We start from the raw sequence: 18,652 nt of genomic DNA, 5'->3' as shown, positions 1-18,652 counted from the left end.
ACAAACCAATAGAGCAGCTTTGCTTCCCGCCCTACCCAGTCCCAAACTTGATAGCAAACTCACATGTAAGCTTTGTAATTGTTGCCAATTTTCTGGATTCGAATATCATATTTGGAATCAATGAAAGTCTCCGTCGTGACGTATGTTTTGGCCATGGCTACCACGCTTGCAATGTCTTGGAAGTCAAGCTGGTTCTCAACTTTCACCTTTGGTTGATGAAAGGTAGAAAAAGAATATGTGTGAGAGTGTGTAAGAAGGTGCAGCAATAGTGTATGAGTACTACAAACTAGCAAAATATTGATCATAATAATATTCTTGCTTATTAAGATTATAAGACAATGACGCTTATGGGTAAATGAACGTGGTTGTTGTTCATTAGCAAATTCTGGAAGTGGAGAAAAAAAGCAACAAAACTATGCTTTTAAGTGTTTTCCAGGAGGTTAGAAGAAAGCTGCCTTCGATCAAGTCAGACTGAAATATACTCGGAGTCGAGTGTGAATTTCATGCTCTTTATTCAGCTCATAGTAGCAATGAATGAAACTTTTCCCGAAACGTCTAGCTATATATACATTATTTACACAATGGGCCCTGCGTGATTGGCTAATTCCAGGCTGCTCCTGTAGGCCAATCAGGTTGCGGATTCACCTCATCCAGAAGCCTGATTGGCTGCTCCTGCAGGCCAATCAGGTTGCTGATTTACTTCATCCAGGAGCCTGACTGGCTGCTCCTGCAGGCCAATTAGATCGCGGATTCACTTCCACCTGGAGTTGGATTGGGGGGCTCCTGCGGACGGATCAGTTTGCTGCATTCTGGATCCTACTGGATTCTAGCTCGGTAGTATCGGCTGAGCTCCCCAGGCCTTCAGACAGGGGACTTGCCCACCCCCATACCTGGAGATGTTGGCGATTGAACCCTGGGACCTTCTGCTTGCAAAGCAGATGTTCGTTCCATTTATACAACCTAAAGCACCACCCATGCACAGGGAGAAAGCCCAAGGTTTATAGAAGTATAAAAAATATATTTAGGGGGAAATTCAAAATGTGTGTGAAGGTGGGTGAGTGTATGGGGTGACTCTCCCAAACAGTCTACTGGTGATTGAGTACTCTCAGTGGCCATGGATGACTACTGGGATGAGAAAAATGGGAAACTGAGGGCGAGGTAGACTTGAACAGAGTGCCTGGAAGCCTGAACAAAAGTTCTCTATACTGCAGCATTGTTGTTGTTTTAGTTATTCTTTTACATGTCCTAAGGATGGGGCAGGAATATGTTTGGTCCATTGTTTTTCAGCAGTTGATGTGAACCAATGATCCTGGATTTGCTTATGGGTTGTAATGCATCTCCCAGTCTCATTAAATACTTCCCAGGATTTTGCAGTGGATTTTTGATGCAGAAAAAGGGTGCATGAAAGCACAGGTTGGTATCCAATGAAGTGCTTCCACTAGGCACATGGTCTTTTGGCTACACACCGGAACTTCCCATCCCTCTCCTCCAACTGCGTGCCTTCTACACCCTCCCCATATGAGATCCAAGATGGTGGAAAACCCAGAACGTATTTAGGGAATGGAGCAGGTAAGGAGAGAAGAGAGAGGGAGAGTTTCGTTGCTGAGAAATAAATCCTTGCATTAGTGGAAGTAGTTAGATAGCTATCACTCTTACAGTTTACATTTTTAAAAAATCATTCAAGATTCACATTCTACTGGTGACTGTATTGAAAAGCATGCATTTTATGTAACATTTAATTATTTTTTTTACAAAAAGGTGCAAAAATGCACACAATGGGACCGAGAAGACCTGTGACTCAGTATCAGTGTGAACAAAACAGAATGGAATTAGCAGCTCAGCCCATCCCTATTATTTCCCCATAAATGCTTACAATCCAGCTGCCTCCACTAGCATCTATTACACAGATAGGGACATAGGAGATCTGGAACTTGTGTCTTTAGAAGGGAATGATGTGGGCCTAAGAATAGTGTCTCTCACATACAAGTGAATCTCATGTCCAGGCCATTGTAAGATCTAAATTGGGTTCTGCTTTATCTGTCAGGCCAGTTATTTTATGGGATAGACAGATGGTTGTCACGGAAACCAAGAAGTCCTAAGCTAGTCATCATGAGTCAGCCTTCATCTGTAGCTCTGCAAAACTCTGAGAACAATGAGTCTCTTGTGAACATAATTATTATCTGGCCTGGTACCACACCTATAATTCAAGCTCTAGCACTCCCTAGTATTCCATACTTCTTAAGGGGGTGCATCAGATCTCAGATACTAGCATAAACACACAACTTTATCTTCAGCTCCACTTAGTGGACTCCCTTATTCTCCAGTGTGTAGCTTATTTGGAATTTTTGATCTGGTGGGTGTTACTACCAGCTGATAGAAGTGTAGCTTCTCTGTGGAAACAAAATGATAAGCAACAGATGTATTGATGTCACTTAGAGTTTATTTAGAGTCAGTCTGATGCAGAGCGTGCGAGTGTGTGTTTTTTAAAAAAGCTACCACTGATTTGTTGTTGTATTTATATCAGGCCTATTTAAGTTGAAGCACTTTATAAAACTAATAAATCTCATGTCGTTTTGGCAGAATGCCTCTACAGAATCTCGCAGCTGAAGTCCTGTCTCCATTAAATGAGGCACAGGCATGAAATGAAAGGGGCAAAATGCAGTCAGTCAGAAAGGATGAGAAAGAGAGCATGCAAAAGCATAAATTAGAAGCTGCATTTTTGAAATCATCATCAATAATAATCATGTATGAGTTCAACTCTTACTCTAAGGAGCAAAGAGGGCTACCTGGAGATGTCAGGGATTGAACCTGGGACCTTAGGCTCATCCTCTATCACAGAATGACTGCTCTTTCCTAGGTCTGAACAGGGCCACCATCTCATAGAAAGAAGCAGTGTGAGTGTGTGTGTGTACATCCATGTTTCAATACTTTTAAAAGAGCACATTTATTTTGACTCCTATTAAGAACGAATTCAGTCTCCCTCAAATGGAACAGACGTCTTGCAAAATCGCAAATGTACAATTTACCATCTATTTGCTAAACTGTGTGATGTCCGTTTGCTCATTCAGGCTGCAGCTTCCTACAGAGATTGCATAACAAGTTGTGAAAGCTTCAGACACTTGTATTGACAAATGCCTTCCAATCAGCACAAAAAGTTTCACCAGAAAGGTGCAAAGAATACATGGCTGGCCCCAAGGGAGGCTTCCCTTGGAATGCAAACAACAACTTTGGGGAGGCCATTTTTGATGGGACAGTGGCAGAGTTAAGATCCTCCCTCTCATCCCAAGGCTGTACTCAGGCTTCCCTCTCTCCCCCTGTTCTTTACATAACAAAAATGTGCATGTGGTTAAATACATCCAAGCATTAACCTCATGTTTAGTTTGGGCCTGAGTTTCATCTTTGATCTTTATTTAGCTTGAGCACCAGTGCAGCTCCTGCTAACTCAGTCCTTGTACACGGTTGCAGTCAATGTTATGGTAAGCTAAAAATCATTTAGCGGTATTCTTGTTCCACTGCCAAAACGTTTTTGCACCAGTGGAATGTTATTGTGCAAGACAAAGCACAAGGAGGTTGCCGGTAACTTTGTCGTACAGTAGATTGTGCTGCCTGTTCTGCAACAAGTTTCCACTAGCGCAACTGCTGCACTGGATTTCTCTGTTGCACAACATGAAAAGTCGCCCGTCTAGTAGCGCAAGACTCCTTGTGCTAGTGGATAGAGAATGTGGGATTCAGTCCTAAGCAACTAAGGGTAGGAACCCATGATCCCTGGGAGAGCATGCATTTCCAGGTGCCATGGGATAGAATGGATCTACCCCTTCAGTGTTGGAGACAGAGGCCTGATAATGGAGAAGAAGATATGGTGGATACTCTCTCTTGACCTTCACTGGATCCTCCAACTTCAACTGATGTTTTAACATTAAAAGGTAAAGGGACCCCTGACCATTAGGTCCAGTTGTGACTGACTCTGGGGTTGCGGCACTCATTTCGCTTTATTGGCCGAGGGAGCCGGTGTACAGCTTCCGGATCATGTGGCCAGCATGACTAAGCTGCTTCTGGCAAACCAGAGCAGCGCACGGAAACGCCGTTTACCTTCCCGCTGGAGAGGTACCTATTTATCTACTTGCACTTTGACGTGCTTTCAAACTGCTAGGTTGGCAGGAGCAGGGACCGAGCAACGGGACCTCACCCTGTTACGGGGATACGAACTGCCGACCTTCTGATTGGCAAGTCCTAGGCTCTGTGGTTTAGACCACAGCGCCACCTGCGTCCCTTGGACAACTTTAGGTACCTGCTAAAACCATTTTATCTTCTGGCAAACCTACCCAGACACATTTATTATAAAATTCTGTTGATTTTATCTGTATTTGTAATCATTTTATTATGTATACTTGTTTTTAAATTTTGTTAATTTTATTTGTATTTTTTTTGAGAAATATTTTACACCATTTTTTTTGTAAACCACCAAAGGAATTTCCTTTCTTGAATAAGAAGCTTATATATTATGTTGTGTGTATGTGTGTGTTAAATTGTTTGCAATGGGAGAGAAGCTTTTTTTTTTTAAAGTTGCAAAAAGCAGAGAGGACCACTAGAGCATTCCTGTGCCCTCATTTCTGCCCTGAAGGAATTTCCGTGCACTGCTCAAGTTCGCCAGAAGTGGCTTAGTCATGCTGGCTTCATGACCCGGAAGCTGTCTGTGGACAAACGCCGGCTCCCTCGTTCTATAGAACGAGATGAGCGCACAACCCCAGAATCGTCCACGACTGGACCTAATGGTCAGGGGTACCTTTACCTTTACTATCCAGGTACAGCATGATAGTTAAACCATTTTTGGATCCCCTCCCTCTAGAACACTGAGGGTGGTCACTTATGCATTGCCAAAAAAAGGGGGGTGCTGATTTGCATAAAAGTGCATGTAATAATTTAGGTGCATATGTACAAATTTAGAAATAATTCAAGTAGAAATGCAAGACATCTCACCATACCAGGGACCACCAACCAGATGGCCTGTGTGTCCACTCAGTATGCTGCTCAGGTGTTAGCAGTTGGTGGGCAAACTTCAAGGCTGGCTGCTGCTTTCTCTTCTTATGGCTTTTTAGCTTTAAACCAAATTTGGACCGGACAGCCCTTTAAACAGAGGACAGTCCGCTGTAAAGTAGGACAGATTGTTATCCTACAAAAACTTGTGTGTGGTGCAAACCAACACATATACCACACCTCCAATCTCCTCTTAAGGGCCTAGGGAGGGGTAAAAGTGGAACTGCCTTCCCTTATACAGTGGTACCTCAGTTTAAGAACAGCCCTGTTTACGAAATATTTGGTATAAGAACTCCGCAAAACCAGAAGTATTGTTCCAGTTAGTGAACTTTACCTCAGTCTATGAACGGAAGCCAAACGGAAGACAAAGGGCACCGGCACAAGGAGGTCTCATTAGGGAAAGCGTGCCTCAGGTTAAGAACGGACCTCCAGAATGAATTAAGTTTGTAAACCGAGGTACCATTGTACAGGATTTCCCAGATTAGTCTGAGGGCAAGGGTGGGAGGGTGTCCTTGCAATTTTGCTGACATACGCAACCACTTATATTGGTATTTTGCCCAAATTGGCTCAACCCATTTTATTAGATTTTGGTGGCTCTTGTACTATTTCAGATTCTCTATGGGGAGGGAAAACCAAAAGGGTTTTGTGCTGGGGGAGAAAATTCAGCAAAGTCCAAAAGTCCACTTTTGAATATACTGAAGAGTAAATGGTGAAAAAGCAGAGTGCTGAATTTTTAAAAGAATAACCTTGCTGAGCTTCTTTTCATCAAGACAGAAGAGAGAGGAAGATCAGACATATCTCAGGACTCAGGAAATTAGGTTCATGTGTCCCTTATGGCTTTAATTCCTGTGTCACTGCCCTCCTTGCACATCATTCCATCACCCTTCAATTCCATTAACCTCTCCTTTTTGGGGAGTGAAGCTGTACTATAAATGAAAAGTGAAAGTATCTGGAGAACAGATGTATATTTTGGCTTCTTTACAAACAGAAGGTAATGGAAATTTCAAGAGACTGTTCCCATGGAACACATTTTGTTGGGTTTGTGTGTGCGTGTTTCTGTCTCAAGGGGTTTGAATTAAGGAGACAATATGGGTGCTGCTAATTCAGTGTTTAATAAACTTTTCTGAAGTTCATGTCACGTATTTGGCCCTTGGTGGGTGGGAGTTGCTACAGCTGTAATTGTGAAACTAGTTTCAGACTAGACATGATTCCTTCCTCTTTTAAAATATAAGCAAAGCTATATTGGGCCAGACCTTTGATTTCACTTAGCTTAGTAACCCAATTCAGATAAGAGCCAGAAAGTCTGTAAGGAACTGAGGAAAAGTTGCTGTTTTCGGCAATAAAGTCTAACTTTCCACCTCCTTAGTATCAACAATGCCCCTTATAGAACTCAGCAGGGATGAGAATGGGGATAAAATAGAATTAGTTGGCTCTGCCTGTCATTGGTTCTGGATCAACCTACTGTTGATCTCTCTGCTTTCCACCCTACCAGTCTTACTGGGCACCAGTCACCATGGGGAAAGGGTTATGTTGTCTGTTGACACTTGCTCACAGAATTCAGGCTCTAGGTATAGATGCTGGGAACATAACTGCTTTAGGGTTTTATGTAGCTCCCTAGCTGTTGACATCCATCAGTCTTGGGAGACTGTGGAAGAGTGCACCTTCAGGGGTGAAGTCAAACCGCTGCAGAGTTGTAGTGCCTGCTGTGGCTGTAGAGACAGTGGGAGAGTAAACACTCAAGATGTTAACTGGACTGGTTTAGAGGTGAGCAAGTGTTCTGAACCCTCAGTTGGTGGTTCTACCTGCAAAACCTATGAGGTTTTTCTGGATGCCTTTCTTGCCAGAAAAAAGGTGTAGTTCTTCTCTTGGAAGCTGTCATTTGAAGCGTGTCTGCTCTCCTGTAGCAACGTCAGTGTTGAGATTTTTCAGCTCATGGTCAATGATGGCTATCTTCCATGAGTTGTTGACCTGAAGCAGATTGGTGGACAAGCCAGGACAGGTAGTCCTGGCGTTCCAGCTGTCAAGGCACAAGAGGGTTTGTTTCTTTCCTTTTTTGCCTGATGCAGTTTGGCCCCCTTGTTGAGTGGTATTCTGAACTCCAAGCACTTATTGAAGCAGGTGAACAGTGGTAGGTCAGCACTTTATTGACTGGGGGGCTGCCTGGTTTAAAGTGGGCGATAACTGACCAGTGAGACACAATGATATCTCCCATCAACAAAGGCAAGTGATAGCCTTCATACAGTATGCCAATCAAGTTGAGCTTATAACTCATAACTTCTGCCTTCCACATTGTTTTTGCTACGTTAGCAGCACCAAAGCAACCTCTTCAGGGCACAAGCCAGGGCAATGTGTATGGAGTTTGCTAGCAGGCATCCTAATGCAAGCCTGCAGCAGGTTTCTTCTATGACAAGGGAAGAGAGAGGGAGGTCTAGAGGCAGGGATGTGCTTAAGGGGACATTACACTCTTAGTTCACTGAACTGAGCACAAGGATGACATGAATAATGAAAAGAAACTACAATATGCTAGTGGCTCAGACCAAAGACTCAAGGCTGAACTGTAGGTTCTTGTGGGTCTGTGCTTGTTACATGACCCACTTCAGCCTATATGCTACTAAAATACTTAAAACCATTTTGTAGCATAGATATGCCCATGGTCAATTACTGATTTTAGCAAAGAGGAAATGGTACGTTTCTATTCACTGTTTTAAAAAAATCTCTGCTCATAAGGAGTAATATTTTGATTTACTTAATCACTTTTATATATACAGTGGTACCTCGGGTTACATACGCTTCAGGTTATATACGCTTCAGGTTACAGACTCCGTTAACCCAGAAATAGTGCTTCAGGTTAAGAACTTTGCTTCAGGATGAGAACAGAAATCATGCTCCGGCAGCGCGGCAGCAGCGGGAGGCTCCATTAGCTAAAGTGGTGCTTCAGCTTAAGAACAGTTTCAGGTTAAGTACGGACCTCCGGAACGAATTAAGTACTTAACCCGAGGTACCACTGTACTCTCATTCTATATTTAGATTGCTGCTCAATAGTACACAATAAAACAAAATATTTGTGCTGTAATGCTTGATGTGTAGATTCCAATAACCATATATTACAAATGTTTGAAATGAGCTTCGGGGGTTTCAAGTAAAACATAGCATAGTAAATCACTGAAACATTTTCAAAGTATACTTGGAGATGGGCCAAGTCATGAAACTCCCAAGTCATGTTGAATCCTGCATTCTAACCTTTCTCTGTCTTCACTCAACTCCTTGAATCTGCAGCTGAGGGTACAGAATTTCCTTGGCCATCATCCTGATGTTTTCTGGATATATTTAGTGCCCATATGTGTTCAAACCACCCCTTCCCTCCCCCTTTTTATTATGGTCTCTCTGATGACGACAGAGATATGAGTCGGTCTACCCAGATCATCTTGATTTCAATGGGTCTACTCTGAGCACAACTAAATCGGAATCCATCCAATTAGGATTTCATGTTTGACAGTATCCTTCTAAGAATGTGCTTGCAGTGGAGTTAATTTCAAGACTGCCTATTTTATACACACAAACGCAAGGCAGATTCCTATGTTTCTTTACATTCAAGGCATTTTACAAATGAAATCTAAGCAGTTAACAGTTAGACCACTGAGCTTACTCCCCGGTAACCATGCACAGGCTGTAGTCAAGCCACATTGTTCATAGGGATGTGAACTCAGATTTTCCTAGCCAAATCCAGACATGCTAACTACTACACCACCCTTTGCCAGTTCCTTATTCTGTGACTGTCAGCAGCTACCCCACTGCTTATTATGCTTCTCAGCTACCTCCATCTAAAACATGGGTGTTCTCAACAACCCACATTACTGGTACTTGCCAGATATTGACATTGTGACACAGTGTTTTTGTATCCAGAAAAAGACAGCATAAAGACGTTCATTACTTGGGATGCCTCCGCTATTTCCAGCAATGAGTGGCTGCTGATATGAGTCAGAATGTGAATGAATGGTACACTTCACAGTGTGTTACCATCTGAAGTTATTTGTTGTCCTCTCTCTTTAAGAAAATATTTGTCCCTTGTCAAGTGAAGACCTTTTGCTCTTTTGCCTTCATCTTGAAAAGAAACAACCAGTTTTTTCATGTTCTTGGTTTCAGAACATTCTTCTTTTCATTTTCATTTCCAGTCTTGGAAAAGTCATGGTGATGAGTCGGGCCAACCCCTCTAAAAGGCTGCTGATGTTTTAACAAGACATAGTGACTTTGTTTATTTTTGGCTTTATATGGTGGTTGTTGTTTTTTAAATGCCCACATCCTGCACAAGAAAAATAATGTTGACTGTGGCATTTTGGACAACAAGGTTTTAGTTTCCATTGCTGTAAAACCATTTGATCCATGAATTAAATTGGGAAAGTTCAAAAAAAGAAATTCTGGGCCTGGTATGGACCTGAAGGGAACTCTTTTAACAGGTCTAATTAGAGAGGCCTAAAAATAAAGCACGAGTAATAAAAAAATATACATAACCCATAAATAGGAGCTGTTCTTTTCCTTCACTGTAGTTCAAACACTTATCTCCTTCCCCTGATCTGGTCAAGAAGAGGTGAAAGTTCTATTTTTCACTTGAGATCTGTCCCTGTGTCACCTGGGCAGTCAGGTTACCACATAAGTGGCACACAGTGAGTACTTTATGTTTTGTAGAAAGCCCAGAGGAAGCTGGTGCCCTCTTGGACTTCCCTGCTTTTCTCTGTAGCAAGGCTGATAAACAACTCTCTATGAGGCTTCCGTTTTACTGGGTAACCACCAGAAGTTCTATTCTGGGTTTTGCAAGGAAGCAGTTGCCAATAATCCTTTGGCCATGATTTTCAGTGCCTTTGATCCCTGAACTTCCATCCATGTTCTGACTGTCTTACTGTTCCACACAGATCAGTGCTAAAGAAATAGCCCAGCAAAGTCCTAAGATGTAAGGTCTCCTGGCTATTGCCTTTCTTACTAAGCCAAGACCCAAAGTCTATCTTTCAACCAGATTTGGTTCCACACCCCTGCTCTACAGGAACCATGGGGATATTATTTTATTGAGTCTAGTCTTCAGTTGTAGAGGTCAGGCTTGTAAGAATTTTTCCTCAAGTGATAGAGTGGTTTAAAAGAAGTGCTTACTTATGATTAGCAACTACTTGTTGTTCATCATTTGAAACTTTTAAAGCTGCCTTGTCCTATTCATAATTTCAAAATTGGAGTTGCTCGTTTTAGATGTGCAATTTGTTGCTTGAAGTGTCTTGGTATGGGTGGAAGGGTGTGTAAATTTTGGTTCTCTTAGTTTCCCCTAGTCATACATTCAGTTCTTCACATTTTGCAGCAATAATAATAAAAACCTATTGAAGGTTTTTCAGCATTTTAGTGCAAAACTATCCTAACAGATTTTTATATGAGGTTTTCACTAATGTACACATTTTTGTGATTAATTTTCCCTAATAAAATTCATTACTGTATATTATTTTCACTAATATAGTCATACCTCAAGTTGCGTCCGCTTCAGACAACCTGGAAGCATGGGAACGGTTACTTCCGGGTTTCGCCAGTCGCGCATGCGCAGAGGTGCTAAATCATGCTTTGTGCATGTGCAGAAGCGCTAAATTGCACCGTGTGCGCGCGCAGATGCGGCACTTTTAGATGCGAACGCTTCGAGTTGCAGACGTGCCTCCAGGACGGATTACGTCCACAACTCGAAGTTCCACCGTATTTGCATTTTTTTGCACACTTTCCTCTAAGATAGAAGTGCAATGCAAAATTCAGATGAGTAAGAACTCTGAAGGATAGCTGAGTTTCAGATTGCATATTATTTCAGAAAGTGTGAATTTGTGAGATTAGGCTTTAAATGCATACTGAATTGAATTTCTTCTCCATCGCTATTTGTTGGTGGCTGTTCAAAGTGTGGACGCTCCAAGTGGCATCATTCATATGTTTGGGTGGAGAACAGATTCTAACATGGTAATGAGGATGATTTATTTTATTCAAGGCCAAAATAGACTTCTAAGCAGTTTACAAAAATAAAAACCAATTACAGAAACATTTTTAAAAATGCGAAATTAAAATGCACAACAAAACATAAAAAGATAGTGAGGGTAGAGCTAGGAACTGTTAATTGTTCTAGCTTAATTCATCTATAGTTAAAGGATCCTGGTTATGTGATGTAAACAAAGAAACAAACAGGGATGAAAGAGGTCTGGAATAAAGATGTGCCAAGGATACAGCTGTCCTCCAAGAAATGTCATGCAACCGCTAGGTAGCCTACAAATGGACTTTTCATCTTGTTTGCAAGACTAGCTTCCTTTTAACATAAACAGGACACAGTTAAGGTCCACACATCACAGAAAGAAACAGAGCAACATGAAAGGAAATCTAGGGTGTGATTTGATCCCCAAATTCCTCCCTACCCAAAGGATAGCACAGCTGGAAAGCTTGGCTTTCAGATCAGAGTATAACGAATTCACCTGATTTCTGCTTTGCAGTAATGTGGTTGGCAGTGGCCAAACAGATTTCAAATTCATATCTGCTGGCTCTGCTCAAAGTTGGCATTAGATAAACAAAATTTGTACAACTATAATATATTAACATCTCTCTCTCTCTCTCTCTCTCTCTCTCTCTCTCTCTCTCTCTCTCACACACACACACACACACACACTCCCTTCCTTGTACAGAGTAAAATGAAATTTTGTATATATTCAACATTTCAGCATTTAAATGTTTTAAAGATTTCAGAAATTTGGAAGTTTGGCTTTGTGAGTTAATTTTACAGGGAGTGTCTGATAAGTCAAAGATAATACCTTATCAACAACTTTCTGCCTTAAGAAAATCTTGGGGCGTCTATAACTGAGGAGGTTGAAACTAATTTAAGTTTAGAATTTGCACACATTTGAATTTCTGGAAGCATTTCCAAGATTGGGAAAGAATTATCAATCAAATTTTCCTTTCTTAATTTCATTTCAGCACTATTTTCTTTTTGTTTAACAAGTTGTTTCTTTTAAAAATATATATTCATTGAAATTTTCAGAATGGGGAAAGGAGATGTAGATCACAACAGGCCATCAAAATGATTATAATAATACTGGATTGGGCTCAGCTCTCTTTGTGAGAGCTGCAAGGAGCTTCTCAATGCAAGGCAGGCATCTAGAAATGTTTGGAGAAAAAGAAGCTTCCTGTTATGACTTTATATGCTCTTGTAATCCTGAATTTTGCATATGAAGAAAGAATTGGTTTATTTCAGTCCACACTATGGTATTTGAGGGAAAGGGCAGAGAGAAGAAGGTGGCAATGATGGTGGTATTGAATGGATATTGATGTGGAGATAAAAACTCATTTAAGTGTAGGAGGGGGAATCATATCAGATCCTAAATTTCTGAGTAACTGGCAGATAATATTCAGACAAACATTACTTGTCCCAGTGCTAGGGACAACAGTATACATGACCAGAAGCCAAAATGCAGATAGTGTTCTATTGGCAGAGGGGAATGCTGCTTCCACTTCCCAAAGTAAAAGAAGCTGCTAATCCATTGAATGCAGAACGATCCCAGAGAGTCTGGGAAAAACAAACAGGTTTGGAAGAAAACTGTTTTTAGGATTTCTCCCTTGGCAAGCTCCCAAACAAAAAGGCAGGAAACTTCTTTCCTTCTCTGTGAAATCCCAGTACATGAATGCCTATATTTCCTTTAGGGGGAAAAGAGCAAATAACAGGAGGCTGTCATTCAGTAGGATCAAACAGTGGGGCCAGTTACTGATGGTGACCACTTTTTGTAGGCAAGAATACACACAGAGAGGGCCCATGAGCCCCTTGGGGTACAAGTTAACAACACTTTGAAAGATGACTACCCAATTTTCATTCAATGAAGAGCATGACAAAAGCCTCATAGTTGCTAAAGAAACTCTCAAGCAGGTATCCACTCTGCACTCAGCACACTCCAGTTCAGCATAAGCTTTCCATATACACAATCCTATTTATGTTTCACTGTCAGATGAAAAGCCCTGATCTTAAATGGATCAGTCAATGTTTTTAATGTCCCCTTCCCCCAATGTCATAACTGTATAATACCACGTGGTGAAAATTTCCAATGTATTTTGTTGCAATACCATTATTTTCAATTATTCATTTTACACATCCTATAAGGATCCTGGGACATGATGTACTATTGTATTAACATATTATAACAATTGTCGCTAATATCCAGGTCCTGGATTTTCAGCGGTGGACATTCTACTGTGCTACTAGTGAATTTCCATGAGCTGGACCTGGGGCACTGCAGCAAAACACCTGTTCGTATTGAAAATACAGAACCTTTGTGGGCAGTAATGCAATCACACTTCGGCTCACTTTCCAGGTTTTGAGGAGAAATCTGATTACCCACCCTGTGCATTCTCTCCCCCAACTGACTTCTATCCTAGCACTCTATAGCCTTTCTCTCCCATCTTCATGTAGTATGGCCTCCGGTTTATGTCCAGCTATATGGACTTGCCCCTCTAAACTGAGAGTTGACATGAATCACAGAATCATAGGTTTATGTTTTTGTTCAATCCCCTTCTTGGCATATTCTAGTTGCTAGAAGAAAAGAAGAGCAATGGGAGACAAGGGGAATTCTGGAAGGTCTTTAAAACTACAGAGATTCGAAGGATTAGGCAGAAGCAGGAAGAAAAGGTGCACTAAAGAGGAGGGGGAAAGTAGCATTTTAGTACTCCAAGGATTCCTGTAGCCTAGTGTCCAAACTATTTACTCAGCACTCAGTCACAGTTCAGATGTCACTCATTGGCTAGAAACACTGAAATGCCAAAGCAGCCAGGCTGGTTCAATTTACACTTAGAAGGTTGCCTGCACATTTTGCTTTGTAACTTTCCTTCTGGGAGGGTCAGAAACTTCTTTTTTAAATTGTGAAAGGTCAGAGTCTGTGCCCCCTTGCAGGCATGGGTTCTGGTACACTTGTGCCAATTGCACCATCACAATTTAGCCCTGCAACCTCCTGCTCAGTGCAAAATCTGCAACAAAAATGGTTGTCCATCCTCTGCTTAAATACCTAAATTTAGACAAAATCTACTCCCCCAAAATGTCCATCCATTGGTTCTAGTCATATCTTCTGGAGCAAAAGATAACAGGTCTGCTCCATCTTCTGTGTGGCAGCCCTTCAGATATTTGAACACTACTATCATGTCTCTCCCCCCCCCCATTCCTCCTTCTCTTTTTGAGGCTTTGTCGTGGTGGTGCTGGGAAGATGTGGGAAATTCACTTTGTTCCAGTGAAAGGACTGTATGCTGTTTTGCACACCAAAGGGTACAGAGCATATATGTCATTCTCAACGTGAGGATATTGTCTCTTGCTTACCTTCCCCATTCCAGCATGAGCATGTCCCAGCTTGACGACAACAGGGAAAGCTGGAGTTGTGAGCTGAAAGGCAAAGGAAGAAATCAGTCAGAACTGGTACATGACAAGCACCTTTTTCAATCTTAGGGTTCTCATTTGTGTTTCACACGCAGATGTAACCACCACAGTGTGGTATTATGACTAGTGGCTACATGCAGAACAGGGCTTTTAGTAAAGCACTTCTCTATAGTATTTCTCAATGTATGTTGAAAGGAAAATCATGTGCGGAAAGCATGTCCATATGGCTGACTTTCCATGCACTGATGTCCAACATGTGCAGATTTTCCACGCAGCTAGAATTTCACTCAGCTCATCATGCACAGAGGCCAGCAGACATTTCTCAATGCAAAACCAACACAAATTATTGTGGAATTCTAAAATATATGCTAAATTATCTGTCACCTGTCTACTGGCTGAGCTGCTGTGATACCATTGAATGTTCACACACTCTGACTTCTGAAGGAGGATCACCAGTCCTGTCATATGCAACAAGGATGAAACATCAGCTGGACTAAGGGAAAAACATCCCAGGGGGCTTAGGGACATAAATAACTCTGCCAGTAGGAAGGGGTGCAGTATGAACATTTTGGCTCAGAACAATTAGCCATATCTCTGGCTACAGGTTTAGCAAGAGAAGGGGTGTGTGGGTGTGACCACAGATTTCTATGGATAGTTAAAGAGAGTTCATTGGAAACAAGATTTTTATTGGACTTTTCAGTAGAAGCAGCTTCTGAAAACAATTTGGAAATAAAGCCTTTTGCCCCTTATTTTTCCTGACTCACACTTTCTTCATTATATTCTTCTTCTTTAAGTCTCTGCAATTTTACCCCATACTGTACATGAAATTTTCCTTCTCTTCCTCCCCACAAACTGTAGAGCACATTTTAAAATGAGAGCTATATGTCACCACCACCATCAGTTAAATTTATATACTGCCCTTCATATGAGGATTTTTACATACTAGGAACCATCCTCTAAACTTAATGAACTGGAAACAAGTCATTCCCATTTTTCCTGATAATAGCTGAATGGTAGGGAGGAGGAATAGCTGGGGCTGGGGCTGATGGGAGTTGCAGTCCAACATGCCCGGAAGGCCCCAACAGGATAGCGAAGGATGCACTAGTCTACATGTAGCTCAAATGAACAGTTCATAAAGCCATAGTGTGTTTTCTCTTTCTCTAATGAGGATGATGAGAAAGGCTGTGATTACTAGTAACGTTAATTCATCCATGCTTGCATAGTTTAAGACTAATGCTAAAAATAATTACAAGAACAAGAATGACTGATTCAGTGACTCATAAATGATCCTTCTACATATTTATCACTATTCCACAAAAACCCTCCCACTTGCCACATGCAATACTCAACATGCAGACTATGCATGTTTCCTCAGAAGTAACTCCCACCAGGGCACAGCACCTCACAGAGCCTCCTTAGACTCCATCTCAAGTTCTGTGAGCCCAGATGCAGACTCTGACTTCACCACCAGCCAGCCTTTGCCCTCCTCTACTCAGCTTTGGTTTGTTTAGCCTGATAAAGAGTCCTAGAGAACTTGAAAGCTTTCACACTATTTTGGGATGTGTCATCTGTCCTAATAAAGATGTTACCCAAATAATGTATGCTAAATGTAGTTATCCAATCTCTCTCATATCCCAATACATTAATATGAAAAAGCATTTGCTAGACAGTTGCACAGGTAGACAGGCCTCTGCCCCTAAATATTGCTGCTCACACAGGAAGGAAAACAACAGCATTTTCATCTGTGAACCCAGGTGATTCAGATGGGCAGGGTACAAATAAAATAAAATAAAATAAAATCATCATCATCATGGCAAAATGAGACTGGACTACACTGGAAATGTTTTTGAATGGGTCTTAAGAATGAATTTTGGCAGATGCAGCTTGTTTTGCAGGTGTGAGAAAGACTGAACCTGAAAAAATTCCCCTTTCTACCCAACTGAGCTTCAGCTTTCTTTGAAGTTAGCCACGAAGATAAATACCAAAGTTTAGTGCAATGGAATCATTAAACAGTTAACATATGATGATGCATTACCATTTATAGCTGATAAACCAGAACTTTCCAGGTGGAAAAATTGCTGTTGTTCCAATTATCAATTATTTCTAAGGAAAAGAACCTGGCATGACCTAAATATAGATGAGGTTTGTTATCTCCATCTGTGGCAGTTTTATATATAAACACATTTCAGTACATTGTTTTTTGGGAGACGTGTGTGCGTGTGTTGGCATGTTTCCTTTGCATCAAGAGATGTTGGGTACTGGGAGGATGCTTATACAACTAACATGTCATATTTCCCTTGAGACCAGCCATACCTCCTGGATAGAAACATATATAGTAAGTATAGTTTCTGGACTCTGGTGGCACAATTTCAGCCCTGGTAGTCTGAAGCCTAGGAAAGTGTGGCTACATGCAGGGCTGGATTAACCATTAAGCAAAATAAGCACATGCTTAAGAGGTCTCAGAGTGGTTCACAGAATTAAATCAAACTATAAAACAACAAAACACATAATCAAAATAAGAACAACTCAATAACACTCCCTCCAATGCATTTTAAAAGGGCATAGGAATACATATGCATTTTGATGCATTTTGGTAAGTTATTTGAGCTGAAAATGCTATTACAAAATTTGGAGAGGTATAGAATTTGAAAGGAGAATTGGGTTCCAATTAGGTTCCATTAAACTAGGCAGTGCAGATTAGGTCAGTTCATATCATAATTCACAGAAATGGCATTCCTTAACCTCTTCCTCATACCTTGGGGTGCTGCTCATAGAACAGGCAATTCTGGCTAGCTCAGGGGTGGAAAACCAATGAAATGAGAAACGGCTGCCTATTTATTGCCCTATATCTGGGGTGGAAAACCTGTAGCCCTTCAGATGTTGTTGGACTACAACTCCCATCTTCCCCGATTGTTGGCTACACTGGCTGGGACTGATGGGAGTTGGAAGGCCAACAACATCCTTTTGCACTCAGCATTAGGAACACTAAACACTGCCATATACTCAATCAGACCATCTGGCCAGTGGAAGTTAGTTCATTAGGCAGTGCCCCACCTAGGAAGGAGGATGGGGACAACCCACAGCTATATCTATGGTGGGAAATCTGTAGCCCTCCACATGTTGCTGTACTACAATGCCCCCCCTCCGACTATTGGTCATGGTCTGATCCAGCAGGGCTCTGCTTATGCTCTTATGTTCTTAGAATGCCCAGGCAACATCTGATATAGCCATTCAGCCTGTCAGCTTCAGACAAAGTGAGATGAGGCAGCAAGACCTTCTCCACTGGTTTGGCTGGGACCAGAGGCAATTTGGCTCCAGCCTTCCCATAACTGCCTCCACAAGAAGTCATTCTACTTCGTCATTATGTATGAAACAAATGTGCATAGAATTTCAGTCTCACTGATTGTTTGGCTATATAAACGCAGCAAGGGGATATGACAGCCACAAGAGTGGCTGGAATTGCTGGAACCAAGTGTGGTATATTTATATAACCTCAGTCACAATTCTCATGGGAGGGTGTTGAATATAATTAAGAGAGGGCATTGCAAGAGTTTAACCAGAACAAACATGTTTGTACTGAAATCATGGACAAAATAAACCAGTGAACTTCAGAGTATTTGTTTTGTTAAGATTTGCTTTCTTAAGAGAAACAGGAAAACAAACAGGATGAAATCATTTGAATTTTTCAAATTGCCTGCATTGATCATGCAGACAGAGAACAGTGGGCTTGTGGATCAAGGAGTGAGGCTGTCACATCAGAGATGAATGAGCCACGGACGGTACAACTAAAGCAATGCAGTCAAGTCCCCAAACTTCAGTTCCACAAAATGACTTGTCATTTGAATGTACAATGTTTCTTTCTATGACCAGTGTATGTATATAGTGCCAGCTCAATGCATTTACTGCTGGAAGCAGAGTCCCAAAGCCCATGTCCATAGGAGGTATTAGGACTACAACTGGGGAGCGAGTGTGGTGTAACAGTTAAAAGTGTTTGACTAGGATCTGGAAGACCAGGCTTTGAATTCCTACTCAGCCAATGGAGCTCACGGGGAGATCAGACACTGTCTCTCACAGGATTTTTTGAGCATAAAATGGGGAGAAGAGAACCACGTATACCACCTTGATCTCCTTGGAGGTAAATGCACAAAAATACAATGCATCATAGTGGGGTAGACTGCAACCAAGTGACCTGTGTGCCTGCTCAGTCTGCTGTCC

General features: G+C 41.6%; 1 protein-coding gene across 3 annotated transcripts in view; it reads right to left on the bottom strand.

Annotated features, from left to right (window-relative positions):
* Positions 1 to 18,652, bottom strand: part of SYN3 (synapsin III) — a 184,755-nt gene that overhangs the window by 29,075 nt on the left and 137,028 nt on the right. For all 3 annotated transcript variants that reach the window (XM_081928293.1, XM_081928294.1, XM_081928295.1), the window contains 2 exons: positions 14,381 to 14,443; positions 64 to 206 (listed from right to left, as the gene is read on the bottom strand). In XM_081928293.1, the coding sequence (XP_081784419.1) occupies positions 64 to 206; positions 14,381 to 14,443 (206 nt within the window). The remainder of the gene's footprint in view (positions 1 to 63; positions 207 to 14,380; positions 14,444 to 18,652) is intronic.

This window comes from Podarcis melisellensis (genome assembly GCF_964234715.1).
Source record: "Podarcis melisellensis genome assembly, chromosome: 10".
Classification (NCBI taxonomy): Eukaryota; Metazoa; Chordata; class Lepidosauria; order Squamata; family Lacertidae; genus Podarcis; species Podarcis melisellensis.
The sequence above is the reverse complement of the archived record's forward strand: the minus strand, read 5'-3'. Positions and strand labels throughout refer to the sequence as shown.